Source organism: Chrysochloris asiatica, unplaced genomic scaffold (assembly GCF_000296735.1).
Source record: "Chrysochloris asiatica unplaced genomic scaffold, ChrAsi1.0 scaffold00067, whole genome shotgun sequence".
Classification (NCBI taxonomy): domain Eukaryota; kingdom Metazoa; phylum Chordata; class Mammalia; order Afrosoricida; family Chrysochloridae; genus Chrysochloris; species Chrysochloris asiatica.
This window is the reverse complement of record NW_006408585.1, coordinates 7,556,869-7,574,596: the sequence shown is the minus strand read 5'-3', so window position 1 is coordinate 7,574,596 and position 17,728 is coordinate 7,556,869. Positions and strand designations below refer to the sequence as shown.

General features: G+C 37.2%; 1 protein-coding gene and 1 pseudogene across 1 annotated transcript in view; both read left to right on the top strand.

Moving 5' to 3' along the window:
* The window catches only part of LRRC9 (leucine rich repeat containing 9), a 219,084-nt gene that overhangs the window by 102,509 nt on the left and 98,847 nt on the right, over positions 1-17,728 (top strand). Inside the window, exons 16-18 of the mRNA XM_006864637.1 lie at positions 6,174-6,293; positions 13,023-13,214; positions 15,117-15,242. Coding sequence (XP_006864699.1) covers positions 6,174-6,293; positions 13,023-13,214; positions 15,117-15,242 — 438 coding nt within the window. The remainder of the gene's footprint in view (positions 1-6,173; positions 6,294-13,022; positions 13,215-15,116; positions 15,243-17,728) is intronic.
* Positions 5,334-5,885, top strand: LOC102822193 (annotated as a pseudogene).

Sequence of the window (17,728 nt, the reverse complement as noted above, 5' to 3'; positions counted from 1 at the left end):
CGAACCTTAAGGTCAGTGGTTCGAAACTACCAGCTGCTCCGCGGGAGAAAGATCAGGCTTTCTACTCCCGTAAAGATTTACACCCTCGGAAACTCTGTACAGGGTCGCTATGGGTCGAAACTGACTCGACGGCACTTAACAACAACAACAACAAATCACATGATCAAAGGGTCAATTGAGCAAGACCTCGTAACCATAATAAATATCTACGTTTCCAATGAAAAGGCACCAAGATATATGAAGCAAACCTTACTAGAATTGAAGAAAGAAATAGATAAATATACAGTTATAGTGGGAGATTTTAATACACCACTTTCAAAAAGTGACAGAACAACCAGAAAGAAACTCCACAAAATTACAGAGGAACTAAACAGCACAATCAAGCAACTTGGCCTTATATATGTGTACAGAGCATTCAACCCAACAACAGCACGATATACATTCTTCTCCAGTGCACATGGAACCTTCTCCAGAATTGACTATGTGTTAGGTCACAAAGCAAGCCTCCATAAATTTACAAACATCAAAATACTACAAAGCATCTTTTCAGACCACAATGCCATAAAACTAGAAATCAACAATATGAAGACCAAGGAAATAAAGTCAACTGCATGGAAACTGAATAACACCCTGCTGAAAAGTGACTGGGTAGAAGAAGAAATTAAATGTGAATTCACGACTTTAGCCTACAACTGATTGGAATACCTTAAACGGGGCTAGAAGTTGCCCAGTGAAACAGGCTTCCTGTGGAGCCTTTACATTGCATAAGACCATAGTTGGAATCCAGAACCCCATCCAGAATTGTCTGAGGTAGGAAATTTCCACTGGAAAGGACGAGTAGACCAGCCTGGAGTGGCCAGAAGAATAGAAGATACTTTGTGAAAGAAAGACCGACAGGAAAAATCCGAAACAATAACAGCAATCTGATTGATTACTACAAGAACAAGTAAGCTTTTCACTCTGGAGCTATCAAGGCAAGTGGTCGGGACCTCTCTGAGCAAACTCCCTTCCAAGACTAAGACTCAAGGGGAATACATTAGCAGGCAGGTGGTCTGGCTGGTGACCACGTTGATCACCGATAAGGGAAAGAAGGGGAAAAAACAGCAATGAAGTTGCAAGCTAAGTCCAACCACATTCAATAGACCCCTGTGAACCCTGGTGGAGACCTGGATGGCCAGTAGTATGGCAAGAACCAGGGACTCCCAGGCCCAGAGGCAGTGACATGGCCACAGAGGACTAGAGTGGAGAGTGAAGTGTCCAGATGATATGAAGTGAGGGGAGAGGCACAAGAACACCCATACTTGCAGATAGTACCCACTTGACCTGGCTTCGATGGCTGGACAATCAGAACTCCACTAGAAGAAGAAAAAAGAGGGAAAAAGAAGAAAAAGAGTAACCTGCTACAATTTGATGAACTTTACCTACACGGATGGGTGTAGTAGCTCAACAAATGGAACAAATCTTTACAGCGAGGATCACTCCCAACCCCTCGGTACACAGGGTTGACAGGGATGGGCAACTTAGACACTGGCTACCCAAAATGGGGGGACTATAAAGGCAAGAAGTGACTGGCCTTTCAAGAGGGAGCCTAGTTCCAGATGGAGCATGGGAAGGTAGGATGTCCACTGAATGATTTCCAATGTGTTGGGACCAGGCTGGCGAAAGGAAATGGGGATAAGACTCCTGTGGTACAATAGTGAATAATTGCCATCAGGACTGACTGTGAGGGTAGGAAATATAGAGGTAGATGTTTTTGACAAAAGGAGGAGAGTGATAGATTTTGCAGCCTAGGAGCGGAGGCCTCTGGGACCAAGTGAGAAGAGTAGAAAGTGGGACCCTACCCAAAGAGACAGTGACGCCAGGGATGGAGACAGAGACAATGATGTGGACAGATGGAGCAGCTGGGGACACTGAACTCAGGGAGGGAGAGGGGCTGTGTGCTGATGGCTGGGGGTGGGCCAGTGTGGTGTACCCTTTGGTTATTTGATGATGCGTGGAGAGGATTGTTAGCATTGCAATGAAACAAAATACAATACAATGAATGTAAAACTGATATTCTTCCATGTAAACCTCACAATAAAAACTTATATATAAAAAAAGTGCATGTTCTGGTTAAGTTGATCTTTTACAAAATGTATTCATGTAGTCTTAACAGTATTGAATAAAAATAAAAAGAAAGCACTCAATCATCCATCTTTGTTTGTAAGATATAAAACACAAAAACCCTAGATGAGTTTTCATTCATTTGGTCAACAACTATAACATATTAAGATTTTCTTTCAATTTTTAATTTGCCTATATTGTTTAAAAAACAAAAAAATTCTAGGGCTTCTAGTAATATTATTAAATATTACAAGAATGTTTAAACATAATATCCTTTGTACTCTCTCCCTTGTGTCATTACAGTAAGAGAAATTCAGAGGATAAAGCATTGGACTGCAAGGTCAGTTTGAACCACAAGGTGGGCAGTTCAAACTCAACAGCGTCTCCTTGGAAATCCTATAATGGGTTGCTATCAGTCAGAACTGACTCTGTGGCACTTATCAAAAACCTCCATTTTTGTTATCAATCTTCCTCAGTAAAACGAGCCTTGTTGTTGTTGTTGTTGTTATGTGCCGTGGAGTCAGTTCCAACTCATAGCGACACTGCGTAGGGTTTCTGAGGCTGTAAATCTTTACAGGAGCAGAAAGTCTCATCTTTCTCCCACGGAACAGCTGGTAGTTTTGAACTGCTGACCGTGAGATTTGCAGCCCAATCTGTAATCACTATACTACCAGAACTCCTTAAAATGAGCCTTATGAGGACATTATATAGAAATAACCCTAGAGTGTATAGCATATAATTTTATATTATCTTGGAGTCCTGGTGTCGTGCTATGGGTTTATGTGCTGTACTGCAAAATCGGTTTGAACTGCAAGGTTGGTGGTTTAAGCTCACCCGTTGCTCCTTGGAAACCTATTCAGGGTTGCTATGGGTCAGAACCAACTCATTGGCACTTAGCAACAATAACAACATAGCACAATTAAATACTTAAAATTTAAGTTCTCAGATATCAATCTAGATTTGCATTGACTTATTCACTTAGCATTTATTGAGGCTTTAATGTTACAGACAATGAGGTGTAAGTATTGAGGGGTCCAAATAAGTAAATGATTTTCCCTGCCTCAGGGACATCAGTTTAGTGGAGGAGACAGATATGTGAACAAATAAATATAGGAAGCTTGGCGTTTCTGGGAGAGATTCAAAGAAAGTTTTGAGTTTTGAGAAGAGTTTTTAAAGATATGAGAAATTTATCTTCTTTCAGGTAGGAGAAATACTCTAGACAGGCACAGGGTTTTGAAAGATCCTGGGGTCCTCGGGGAACACAGGATTCCATGACTAAAACATAAAGTGCATAATATTGGAAGGTGAGGTGTTGGTTGAAATTTAAGGAAAAGAGAAGCTGAAGCTGGAAAAATAGGAAGTTGTAGCCACATTAGGACAGATTTTGGAAGCCAAATTCAACAACCTCCTGTTTTTAAAGGCCTTAACTTTGACTTGTTGATGGATTTAACTAAAGTCAGAATGGTGATAAGGGAGATCCAGTAAGAAAAAATGACGGTCTAGAGGAGACCAGTCTAAACTAAGGGACTAACAGTGGGAACAAAACAGTGACTGGTTTCGGAAACATTTCTAGAATTAAATGTGTATGAAAGTGAGGGAATGGAGGTGATCAACAATAATAGATAAGTGATCAACAATAATAGATCAACAATAATAATAGATGAAACTCTTAATCATGATTGAAAATCTAGACTGCTAAGCAAATATATGAGTATTGGACAGATGATGAATTTGATTTTGGACATAATAAGTGTACGGTATTTGTAGAATCTACTTTGGATGGTAAGGAGCTCTGGTAGCACAGTAGTTATGAACATGGCTGTAAACTTCAAGGTCAGCAGTTCGAAACTATCAGCGGTTCCGTGGGAGAAAGATGAGGTATTCTGCTCCCGTAAAGATTTACAGCCTTGGAAACCCTATTAGTCGGAACCAACTCCACAGCACATAACCACCACCACCATTATGGATGGTACCTATACATGACCTATAGAATAAACTAATATGGATTAATGTGGCCATTCTTAATCTTTAGCTAAATGTTGATGATTATTAGAAATTTAGTTGTTTCTTCTTGCCAGATATGGCTGTGTTTACAGGATGGGGTATAAAATAATAGTGGTGCATGAAGATGGGAGGTAGACACCTGATTTTACCATGATAATCCTGGTTGTAAAGACTGCGACCAGTGGGATTAATACATTTTCTTATGCCATTGTTTCTTTTGTAGGTTACACATAAATATAGTCTTCACATGATGTCATTCACAATGCAATTGTTTAAGAGCAGAAAAATATGTACATACCAGAGTATTTTCTATATATAAACATTTAATAACAATAATTTATATATATATTTGTTGCTAGTTCTACTGAGTCAGTTCTGACTCAACAACTCTGTATAGGGTTTCCAAAGAGCAGCTGGTGAGTTTGAACTTCCAACCTTGTGAGTCTAACTGACTTTGCAGTCCGCTGCTTTATCTCACAGCACCACACCAGAACTCCAGTTTATATATGCTGGTTAAGTGCCACGGAGTCGGTGGTTCCAATTTGCAGCAACCCTGGATAGGGTTTTGGAGGCTGTAAATCTTATGGGAGCAGAAAGCCTTTACTTTCTCCTGTGGAATGACTGGTATCTTCGAACTACTGACTTTAAGGTTAGTAGCCTGACTTGTAACCACAACACTACCAGAGCTCCTTAATTTATATATTATTGTTGTTGTTATGTGCTGTAGAGTCAGTTCCGACTCATAGCAACCCTGCACAAGGTTTCCGAGGCTGTAAATCTTTATGGTAGCTGAAAACCTGATCTTTCTCCTGCGGAACAGCTGGTAGTTTCAAACTGCTGACCCTGAGGTTAGCAGCCCAATTCGTAACCACTACGCTATCAGAGAGGTTTAAATCAGAACCAAATTCTGGAACAGAAGTTGTCTTACACACTCTCACTCCGTTCCCCTCTTGTCAGTACACACCATAGTATCACATTACCCTCAGTCTTTATTCCTTGGCCCAGTGGCCTCCTGCAGATTCTACAATCAAGGTGCATCATTGCCATGCCCCTCTCTGTGCATGCCTGCTCTGTAATTGAAGATTCTGGAGTATGCATTGTTCACTGGTTAACCTGAGAAGTTGACTGCCATAATAAATATTCCAAAAATAATTTCATTCCAATATAAATTTAGGCCAAGTGGAAAGTCATATTGACCACGATCATGATCCAGCTTCTGGCTTTCGGCTCAAAGGAGGTGTAGGTGTAACTTTCTTCTGTTGCCCGACATCTGGGCTCATCCGACACCAGTTGTCTCTGCCATGCTGTCCAACTTTGACCCCACTGAGGTCAAAGTCGTGTACCTGAGGTACACTCGTGGGGAAGTTGGGGTTATGTTGGCTCTGGCCCCCAAGATCGACCCTCTGGGTTTGTCTCCAAAAAATTTGGTGTTGACATTGCCAACGCAACTGATGACTGGAGGGGTTAAGGATTACAGTGAAACTAACCAGAACAGACAGGCCCTGATTGAGGTGGTACCTTCTGCCTCTGTCCTGATAATCAGAGCTCTAAAAGGAACCACCCAGAGACAAAAAGAAGTGGAAAGATACTCAGTACAGTGGAAATAGCACTTTAGATGAGATTATCAGCATTGCCCATCTTATACGACACTGGTCTTTAGCCAGAGAACTCTCTGGGACCATAAAGAGATCCTGGGGACTGGCCAGTCTGTGGGCTGCAATGCTCATGACATCATAGATTACATCAATAGTGGTGCTGTGGAATGCCCAGCTAGTTAAGAATTACAAAAGAAAATATTCAATAAAGGATCACTTGATAACAAAAAAAAAAAAAAAAGGGAAGAAGACCATGATTCAGTGATGCTAATATAACTGTTTATACTTTTAAACATCATACATACATTAGCTTTTTTTTTGTTATTGGCTCTCTCAACATTATTTAAAATAGTTTCTTATTTTTCTTTACATTGACTCAGGTAATTATTCCAAACATTTTAGATGTCCACATTTAAGTATGGTAATATGTATTTTTTTCTCTCTCCTTTTTTTTCTTATATTTTACTTCAGAGCTTAAATCTACATGGAAACCGCTTAAGTAAACTGAGAGATCTTGCCAAATTAACAGCACTACGAAAACTTATTATCAGTTTTAACGAATTTACTTGTTTAGATGATGTATACCACTTAGTAAGTAGTATCCTTTTACAATTACTTATTTAAATAAAAGTATTAGTTTAATGGACACTTTTGTAATTATATGTACTGTTTACAAGCCCAAATCAGGAGCAAACCATACAGCCACTTTGTTATGTTGTTGTTGTCTTATTAAATGCCATAGAGTCGATTCTGACTCATAGTGACCCTGTGTAAGGCTCCTGAGGAGTGGTTGCTGGGTTTGAACCACCAACCTTGCAGTTAGCAGTCCAGTGCTTATCTTACAGTACCACACCAGGACATTACTTTCTTTAAAATAGATTTAGATTCCATTTACAGACTAAATATGTACCTGTGGTCATATCTTATTTCTAGTTAATTAAAAATAAATATGCTAGACTCCCAACAGTCCTGTTTTTAAAACATCCTTTGAAAAGTGTTGTTTCCATTTTCCCATTCTTCTTCTTTGGTATCTTATGAGACCTTATTTTGCCTTCTTCGTTTTCTAGAGTACCATTGTAATCTAATGTTAGTTTTTCCCATCTGTTCATTAACAAGATTGTTTCTCTATCTAAGCATCATACACATTTGACTTGTATTTGCCTTCTCATGCATAATAGGAAAAATACAAGAATACATGTATATAATGCACATGTACACATAAGCATGGATCTTTGCTAAACTTCGTCCTCCTTGCTATGTATCATATAACAAAATAATTATGTGTGTGGTTCCTAAATACCAACCTAGTATCCCCTGTTTCCCTGGGACCCAGGGCATTCACATTCCTTTTCAGAATAAGTCATCTTTCTCAGCTTTTGTCCATTCTCTGCGATACCTTCTTGCAGCCATACCAAAGCCCTTGAATTTGCTTCCTCTACCATTGTAGTGAGTGGGAGCTGTTACTTTGCTTACTAGTCTTAGATTATAGTGTTAAATCCTTTTTGTTTCTGTTTTCAGTCCTAAACTTCTTTAAGTAAACAGAATCCCTGATAGTTTGGGTTTAGTATGCAGCTGAAAAGTTTGATAGAGATCCCAGAACTGTATGTAGTTGTTAGAATTTTCTAGCAGTTGAAATGGTAATGACAGTTGTTATAATTTTTCTTAGGCACAGATTTAAGGAGTAGATTCTAAGGCACTTAGTGATAGAGCTCTTTCATGTGCAAGGCACTTAGACAGTAGTTGAGCTCATCTAGCTGCCCAGCATGTATTTTGCAACATGGATTTGTTGGTAGTTTTTTTTCTTAACACAAAAGATTGCATAATTATAGATTACTTACTGGATGAGTATTAACCATATTCAGTTTACAGATAAGGTGACTGTGTGAATATACCCAATGGTACTTGCAAATTGGAAAGATTGGCAGAGATGGTTAGATATAGACCTTTCAAACATAGAGTATTATGTGATGTATAAACGTGTCCCTAAAATTGATCATAAGGATGTTAGAGATGGTCAGAAAGAGGGTATACTCTACATGGATATGTATGTGTATTTTTCATATTCTTAGCATACAACAGAATGTAGATACAGAATATTATATACTACAACTTAGTCCGTTATTATAAAATGAATGTCCTTGCAACTAGCACCCAGATCAAGAAGCAGAACCTTGCCACCTACTGCAGAAGCTCCTTCCATGTGTCCCAACCCTTTCTTCTACTACAAACTGTCACTGTCCATCACCAAGTAGTCCTTTACCTATATCTTTTTCATAGTTTCATCACCCAAATATACACGCCAATCATAATAGTTTGGTTTTGCATCCTCAAAATTTTATGCTATCTTCTAGTCTCTTTTGATTGATAGATTCCCTCTCTATTGCCTCTCACCTGCTCCTCAGAAACCCTTTACAGGCTCATTATGAGTCAGAACTGACTCGACAGCACTTAACAACAACAACAATCTGCAACCTTAATCTATTCTACACCTTAAGTTTTTACTGAAACAATGCTTTTCAATACAAACTGTTTTTTAATACAAAGGTTATTGTTAAGATGTTCCTGATAGCTGGACTCCTGGTATGGCACTGTAGACTAAGCACTGGACTACAAGGTAGATAGCTAGAAACAGCTAATCTATACTTAAAGAATGAATCATTATTATCCCTAAGAAAATTAAAAAGACATGTGAGATTTGATCTTAGTAAATTGGACTGTATCCATACTGTACTTCAAGAGAAATTTGAACTTAAAGAGAATAAATGTTAAAACAGAAAGTCCTGCTGCAAAATAGTAAACAGTGTTACATAAATATTAATTGAATTCATGGAGTGTGTTTTATATCCTGGGGAATATAAACATGAAGTTCCTATCCTTATTTTCAAGAAAGTGAGACAATTATCTTTTTATTATATATAGTTCCCAAATGCATATCTTAATGCAAGTGCCAGGATCTTTTTAGTGTTCTCTGAGCAACAGAATTATATATGCTTTCTACTTTTTATTTATTTATTTTGCTTTCCAACTTTTCAACAAATACCGTGTTTTATTTTTATGATTTAAAAAAGCATTAAAAACTTTCCACTTTTAAAACAGGAAATTATAGTATAGAATTGATAAACTTACTTTCTACCTATGAAGAGATAGCTTTTTTCTTCAGTCTTAACCACCACTCATCTATCAGTTTGTCTTACGGTAGTAGCTTATGTGTGACTGTGATGCTTGAAGCTATGCTACTGGTATTTCAAATGCCAGTAGCGTCACCCATGGTACACAGGTTTCAGCTGAACTTCCAGACTAAGACAGACTAGGAAGAAGGAGAGACAGACTACTTCCAAATATAGTCACTGAAAGCCTCATGAATAGTAGTGGGACAGTGTCAGGCAGCACCAGAACAATGACTAGTGAAACATGATGAATTTTGAATATTGAATATAACAGCATGATGAAGAGCACCAGAATATTGTCAGATATAGTGCCAGATAATGAGCCCCTCAGGTTGGAAGGCACTCAAAATATGACTGGGCAAAAGATGCCTACTCAAAATAGAGCTGACTGTGATGACACGAATGGAGTAAAACTTTCGGGACCATCATTTACTGATGGGGCACAATTCAAAATAAGGAGAAAAGGCTACAAACATCCATTAATACTTGGACAATGGAATATATGAAATATGAATCAAGGAAATTTGGAAGTTTTCAAAAATGAAATGGAGCACATAAATATTTATATCCTAGGCATTAATGAGCTGAATGGACAGGTACTGATAATTTTTAATCTGACAGTTACACGGTTTATTATGCCAGAAATGAAATTAAAGGGAATTTAATTTAACATTTATCATCAAAAAGAACATTTCAAGATCTATCTTGAAGTACAGTGCTGTCTGTGATAGGATAATATCCATAAGGCTACAAGTAAGTCCAGCTAATACCACTATTACTCAAATTTATGCACCAACCACTAAAGACAGTGATGATGAAATTGAAGAAGTCTACCAACTTCTTCAGTGTGAAATTAATCAAACATGCAATCAAGATGTATTAATAATTACTGGTGATTGGAATGCAGAGGTTGGAAACAAAGAGGAAGGATCAGTAGTTAGAAAATATGCCCTTGGTGATAGAAATGATGCTGGAGTTCACATGATAGAATTTTGAAAAACCAATGACTTCTTCATTGCAAATGCCTTTTGAAACAACATAAGAGACAAATACACACATGGACCTCACTAGATGGAATGCAATGAAATCAAATTGACTACATCTATTGAAAGAGACGGTGAAAAGCTTCATGTCATCAGCCAAAACATGGCCAGAGGCAGATTGTGGAACAGATCATCAGTTGCTCATATGCAATTTCTGGCTGAAAATGAAGACATTTAGCACATATCCATGAGAGCCAAAATATGACCTTGAACATGTCCCGCCTGAATTTAAAGATCATCTCAAGGACAGATTCGATGCATTAGACACAAATGATGGAAGACCAGAAGAGATGTGGGATGGCATCGAGAATATCATACAAAAAGAAAGCAAAAGGTCTTTAAGAAGACAAATAAGAAGGAAAAGACCAAAATGGATGTCAGAAGAGACTCTGAAACTTGCTCTTTGGTGTAGAGATGCTAAAGTAAATGGAAGAAATGAGGTAGAAGAGCTGAATAGAAAATTTCAAAAGGCAACTCAAGAAGACAAAGTTAAATGTTATAATGAAATGTGCAAAGAACTGGAACTAGGAAACCAAAACGGAAGAACAAGCTCAGCATTTCTCAAGCTGAGGGAACTAAGGAAAAACTTCAAGCCTCGAGTTGCATTATTGAAGGATTCTGTGGGCATAAATCATCAAAGGAAGATGGAAGGAATACACGGTCATTATACAAAAAAGAAATTATCAATATTCAACCATTTCAGGAGGTAGCATATGACCAAGAGCCAGTGATTATGAAGGAAGAAGTCCAAGGGGCACTGAAGGCATTGGTAAAGAGCAAGGCTCCAAGAATTGATGGAATACAAATTGAAATCTTTCAACAAACTGATGCAGCCCTGGAAGCATTCACTCATCTATGTCAGGAAATTTAGGAGACAACTACCTGGCCTACTGACTGGAAGAGATCCATATTTGTGCCCATTCCAAAGAGAAATGACCCAACGGAATGCAGAAGTCATCAGACAATATCATGAATATTTCATACAAGTAAAATCTTGCTAAAGGTAATCCAAAAATGGCTGCAAAAGTACATTGACATACCTAGTAGACATAGCAAACTGTCCCTCATCTGATTATTCAGTAATGCTTGTTAGTAATCTCATACATGAGCCCTGGATATCCACAGACAAATGTAAAAACCTTCCCTAAAAGCCGAGACTGTAAATTCCAAAAAGGCAAGTCCCCACCATCCAAAAAAAAAAAAAAAAAAGCTAAAGAGGATAGAAACACTGTTAACTGATGATATATGGAGGGGATAATAATCAATGTAATGAAACAAGCTATATGAATGGTTGAATGTGAAGCTGATGATGTGCCCTGTAAACTTTCACTCAATCCAAAATAAAAACATTTAATTAAAAAAAAAAAAAAAAGTACATTGACAGAGAACTTTCAGTTTCAAGCCGGATTCAGATGAAGGCATGGAATGAGTGATATAATTGCTGACGTTAGAGGGATCTTGATTGAAAACAGAGAATACCAGAAAGATGTTTACCTGTGCTTTGTAGACTATGCAAAGGCTTTCGATTGTGTAGCTCATGACAAGCTATGGACAACATTGTGGAGAATGAATAGTCCAGAACACTTAATTGTGCTCATGAGGAACCTATACAAAAAGAACAAGAGGCAGTCATTCGAACAGAACAAGGAAATACTGAATGGTTTAAAATTAGGAGAGGTGTGCACCAGAGTTTATTCTTTCACTGTACTTATGCAGTCTGTATGCTGAACTAATAATCTTAGAAGCTAGAACGTGACATCTGAAGAAATATGTGGCATCAGGATTGGAGGAAGACTCATTATCAACCGGCAATATGCAGATGATACAACATTGCTTACTCTAAGCAAAAAGGACTTAAAATACTTATTTATGAAGATCGAAGACCACAGTCTTCAAAGACTCAGCAAATCAGCTGAGAAGCTGGATGAGATGAAGAAGAATGTGGCATCAGGATTGGAGGAAGACCTGTGATATGCAGATGATACAGCCTTGTTTTCTGAAAGTGAAGAGGACTTAAATATTTACTGATGAAGATCAAAGACCACAGTCTTCAATATGGTTTGCACCTCAATGTAAAGGAAACAAAAATCGTCACCACTGGGCCAATAAATTACATCATGATAAATGGAGAAAATGCTGAAGTTGTCATAGACTTCATTTTGCTTGAATCTACTATCAACACTCATGGAAGCAGCAAACAAATAAATCGACGTGTTGCACTACGCAAATCTGCTGCACAAGAGCTCTTTAAAGTATTCAAGAGCAAAGATACCAGTTTGAGGATGAAGGTTTGCCTGACACAAATCATGGTATTTTCAGTAGCCCCATATGTATGTGAAAATTGGATGATGATTAAGGAAGACTGTAGAAGAATTGATGCATTTGAATTATGGTGTTAAAAAGAATATTAAAAATACCATGGACAGCTAGTAGAACAAACAAATTTGTGTTGGAAAAAGTACAATCCAAATACTCCTTAGAAGCCAGGAGAGAGTAACTTCGTCTCTCATACTTTGGACATCATTAAGAGGGAACCGTCCCTGGAGAAAGACATCATGCTTGGTAAAGTGGAGGGTCAGCAAAAAAGAAGGAGGCCCCCAATGAGATGGATTGGCATAATGGCAGCAGCAATGGGCTCAAACTTAACAAAGATTGTGAAGATTGCTCATTACTGGACACTGTTTAGTTCTGTTGTGCTTAGGGTCTGTGTTAGGGTCGCTATGAGTCAGAACTGACTTGACGGCACCTAACAACAACAACATGGGTTTAGAGGCATAAGCCAGAATATTAGATAGTAAGAACTGTGTTCCTTCTTTGTTGGTGACTAATTATCTTGCTAACTTGACTCTGCCTTCTCTTCTATGAAACTCAATATTGCCAATTTATGTTTCCAGGATAAGGGGAGAATTTAGAGAATGACTAAAATGAAATACCTGTAGCTCTTTAGGAAAGTATATAGGTTGATACTGTTACTAAAGTATAATTATTGTTTATGTTTTCTGTAAAAATTGTGTACAAGCATGTAAAACACTTAGAGAATCTAGAGAAAAGAACTATGTAAATACAAATCAATAGTCTTTTAGCATCACTTCCATATGTCTGTATTGCAGTATAACCTTGAATATTTGGACGCTAGCCATAACCATGTGATAACCCTTGAGGGTTTTAGAGGTCTATTGAAACTGAAGCACTTAGACTTGAGCTGGAATCAACTGAAAAAATCTGGTGATGAAATAAATGTGTTATGCAAACATACCACAAGCCTTCACACTCTTGATATTCACCATAATCCTTGGCAAAAGGTATGTACCAGATAAATGTATAATAATCACTTTTCTCTCAAATCAGTTTTCCCATGTACTTTATTATTCAGAAATAAGTCTTTCTTAAGTTGAATTTAGTGTAGTGATCAAATTAAGCAAATATTATTGTAATGTTCTTGTTGTTAAATGCTGTCAAATTGGTTCCAACTCATAGCAACCCTGTATAGGGTTTCTAAGGAACAGCTGTTAGTTTGGAACTGCCAACCTTGTGGTTAACAGTCCAGTGCTTATCCTACAATGCTACATCAGGAGTCCATTGTATGAAAAGAGTACAATTTTGTAAATGTTCTCTAATTCTTTGAGAACATTAGGACTTTAAGAGTATTTGATATTATTGCCATTTATAAATCTCCAGAAAGTTTGTATAGCTCAGTGTGCTAATACCCTACTGTGATGAGCATGAGAAACAAGAACAGAATAAGACACAATGGAAAAAAACATACTATTAAGAGGGAAACATAATTTGATTTATAATATATTCTAATCTGTAATTGAGATGCATGTTTTACAACGGTATTTTGCATTATTTATTCTCTACTTTAAATCTAAAGGAACCCTGGTGGAGAAGTAGATTAAGTATTGGGCTGCTAACCAAGAGGTCAGTAGTTCAAATCCCCCATCTGCTCCATGGGAGAAAGATGAGGCTATCTGCTCTCAAATATTTACAGTCACAGAAACTCTTAGGAGTGGTTCTACTCTATCCTATTGCGTTGCTCTGAGTTGGAGTTGACACGATAGAAGTGGGTTTTGGGTTAAATTAAAAAGTGACTTCCTCATAAACCTTAATTATAGAAGTCTTATGTGGCGCTGTAGAGCAGCATAAGGCTGCTAACCACAGGGTTGGCAGTTCAAACCCAATAGGTGCTCCTTGGAAATCCTATGCAGGATTGGTATGAGTCGAAATCAACTCGAAGGCACTTAACAAAAACATAGATTCAATTGTAAAAAGAAATTTGATTAAACACTGTTTTTTCTCATCACAATATGTAGACTAATCCTAATAAGTAATTTCAATATTTGATTAATATAATTAAGGACATTTCCAAGTTTTAAAATTAAACCCATGTTTCTAGTCTCCAGAATCTTTCTGTCCCTGCCTTTAAAAGATGTATATAAACAGATCTATTTTCAGCATTTTTAAGAGGACTACAAGGAGCTCTGGTAGCGTAGTGGTTACGAATCAGGCTGCGAACCTTAAGGTCAGCAGTTCGAAACTACCAGCCGTTCCGCGGGAGAAAGATGAGGCTTTCTACTCCTGTAAAGATTTATACCCTTGGAAACCCTGTACAGGGTCGCTATGGGTCAGAACCGACTTGAAGGCGCTTAACAACAACAACAATGTGTGATTGGGTCCATTAAACTGACTATATTACTGTATCTGTGTTGTGTTTCTTTCTTTGACTATGTAACATTAAAGAATTTTTTTTTTCTTTTCTTTTGGCAAAGCAAACTCCTTAGATGATCACAAAGTAGTGATTTCCTGTTGCCAAATTGGTTGCCAAGAGCGAAAGTTTCTTACTGAATCACATGTGGAACTTGCTAGCCTACCGCTGATCTCGATGAACAGTCTAGTTACTGCAGATTTATTTATTTATTTATTTATTGCAGTTGCTCTTTTAATGCTTTTTACTATAGGCACATTTTCAACGATTTGTGGGATCCCCACCTTCCAACTTTAGCTATAACAGATCAGTTCTTAAATATAATTTAATTTCAACTGTTATTTTAAGTATTTTGTTAAACTATTACTTCTAGATGTCTATAATAAATTAGATGCATAATTTTGAATTACATAGAAAGAATGAAGAAGCGCTCCTTTTCCATGACATAATGTATGTAATATTTTATAAAAATTAACTTTTTTTTGCTATTTTTCCCAAGCCAGCCACCTTGAGGCTGAGTGTTATTGGCAGATTAAAGACTCTTACACATTTAGATGGAATCCTCATCTCTGAAGAAGAGACAACTGAAGCTATGAAATTTATTACTGGTACAAAGATTACTCAGGTTGGGTTTTATGGTTTAATATGTCTGTACTATTTATAATATCTAGATAATATTTCCCATATACTTTTCTGTTCTTCATATTTAATATTATGTCTTAGCATGTTAGTAAAAAGAATCAATAATTCTATAGCTGTCCTACCATTTGAATGTTTTTCTCTGCTTAAATATGTTGTTTATTTTGGGTGTGTGCCATATAGTTGGTTCCAACTCATAATGACCCTAGGCACAATAGAACAAAACACTGAACAAAATACCCAATCCGGTGTAATCCTCACAAATGTTATCATGTTTGAGCCCACTGTTGCTGCCGCTGTGTCAATCCATCTTGTTTGGGGTGGGGGTGGGGGTTTCCTCTTTTCATTGACCTTTGCCAAGTATGATGTCCTTCTCCAGGGACTTATTCCTCCTGACAACATGTCCAAAGAACAAGAGATGTAGTCTCACCATTTTTTCTTCTAAGGAACATTCTGGCTGTATTTCTTCCAACACAGATTGGTTTGTTCCTCTGTTAGTCTATAGTACTTTCAATATTCTTCACCAACACCATAAATTCAAATGCATCAATTCTTCTCTGATCTTCCTTATTCATTGCACAATTTTCACATGCATATGAAGTGATTGAAAATACCATGACTTGGGTCAGGTGCAGTTTAGTCCTCATATTGACATCTTTGGTCTTTAAACACTTTAAAAAGGCCTTGTACAGCAGATTTACCTAATACAATAAATACTTCATTTGATTTCTTGACTGCTGCTTCCATGAGTGCTAATTTATACCTTATATAAATACAACTTATACAAATATCAACTGGTTACATGGATTCTATAGTTGCATCTCTGGATGCTACTTCCTTAGTACCTCTATGTTAACTTTTTTTGCCCTATTCATCCAAACATACCAGAGTCCTCTCTAGAACCTACATGAAAATAAGCAACTTTGTATGGATAAGGTAATATAGAGGCCTTAAGAAAGCATTTAATCAATTTACTTCCTAGCATTGAGATAATAGGTATCTGGCTAAAACCAACAAAACCTATTATATTAAGATAAAAGGGAAAACCTACCTTTTGTTAGGTGGCACTAAGTCAGTTCTGACTCATATTGACCCCACATACAGCAGAATGAAACACTGCCTGGTCCTGCACCACCCTCACAATTGTTCCTGTAGTTAAGCCCAGTATTGCTATCACTGTGTCTGTGCATCTTGTTGAGTCTTCCTCTCTTTTGTTGACCCAGTCGCTGGAGAAAGACATCATACTTGGTAAAGTAGAGGGTTTGTGAAAAACAAAACAAAATCCTGAAAACAAACATACCTAGCTCATCCATATTAAGAATCCCACACTTTGGCCAATCTAGCTTCAACACTCTAAATATCTCTACTCCAGTTAGGTACATATTTAACTTTTAGGGGGCATTTGAATATTCCTTAAACAATGTAATGTTTAATTTTGGATCTATGTAAAATGAGGTCAAAAAAGTTTTTTTTGTTGTTGTTGATAAAAATATAACTAACACTCCTGATGAGGTAGGGATTTAATTTACCAAAAATCAAAACCTATTAACATGCTTTAAGACAATATGGTATTGACATGGGATTAGACAAGTAGACCAATCAAACAGAGTAGAGAACCTCAAATAGAATCGCATATGCATGCAAAACAGAAAACTACCAGAGGTAATTTTGTAGATGAGGGGAAACGATTCAATAAAAGGTGCTGTAACAAGTGCGTTAAGGACTTCATTGTGAAAGACCAAACCAAAATGTCTTGGAAGAAAATATCAGAGACGATTATTATAACTTGAGCTGGGAAAAAATTAACTAAACAAAAACTAAAGAACACAAACCAGGAACAACTGAATTTGTCTCCACTAAACTGAATACATCTGTTCCTTAAGGGACACCATAACAGAGAGTTTACATCATGAAAATATAAGCTACATAGTGGGGAAAGAAATTTGCCATAACTGATAAAAGATCTCTTTATACAATCAGAGTATATAAAGAAAAAGACAGCCAACTGAAAAATGGGCAAAAGACTTGAACAGATTTCACAGAAGAGGAAATCAGAACATTCAATTAATTTAGAAAAAGATGTTCTATCACATTGGTAATCAGAAAATTAAATATGAAAAGACACCATAGTCTACCAATTTACAGCCATGAGATGGACAAAATATTTTTTTGTCTGACAATTAGCCAAGATGTGAATGAAGTAAAGGATACAACTGATACAATCAGTTTGGAAAACAATTTGGCATTATCTAGTGAAGTTCAATATATACACACAACTCAACAATTTTCCTTATGGGTATAAACTGTAAAGTGCGTGTCTTTTCCAGGTAACAGTGTTTGCCCTAGCAAAACACTGCCTGCAACAGGAAAATTGATAACACGATGCTATAGAGAGGAAGTCCAAAGTGCATTGAAAGAAGTGGCAAACAACAAGGCACCAGGAATTGATGGAATAAAAATTGAAATCTTTCA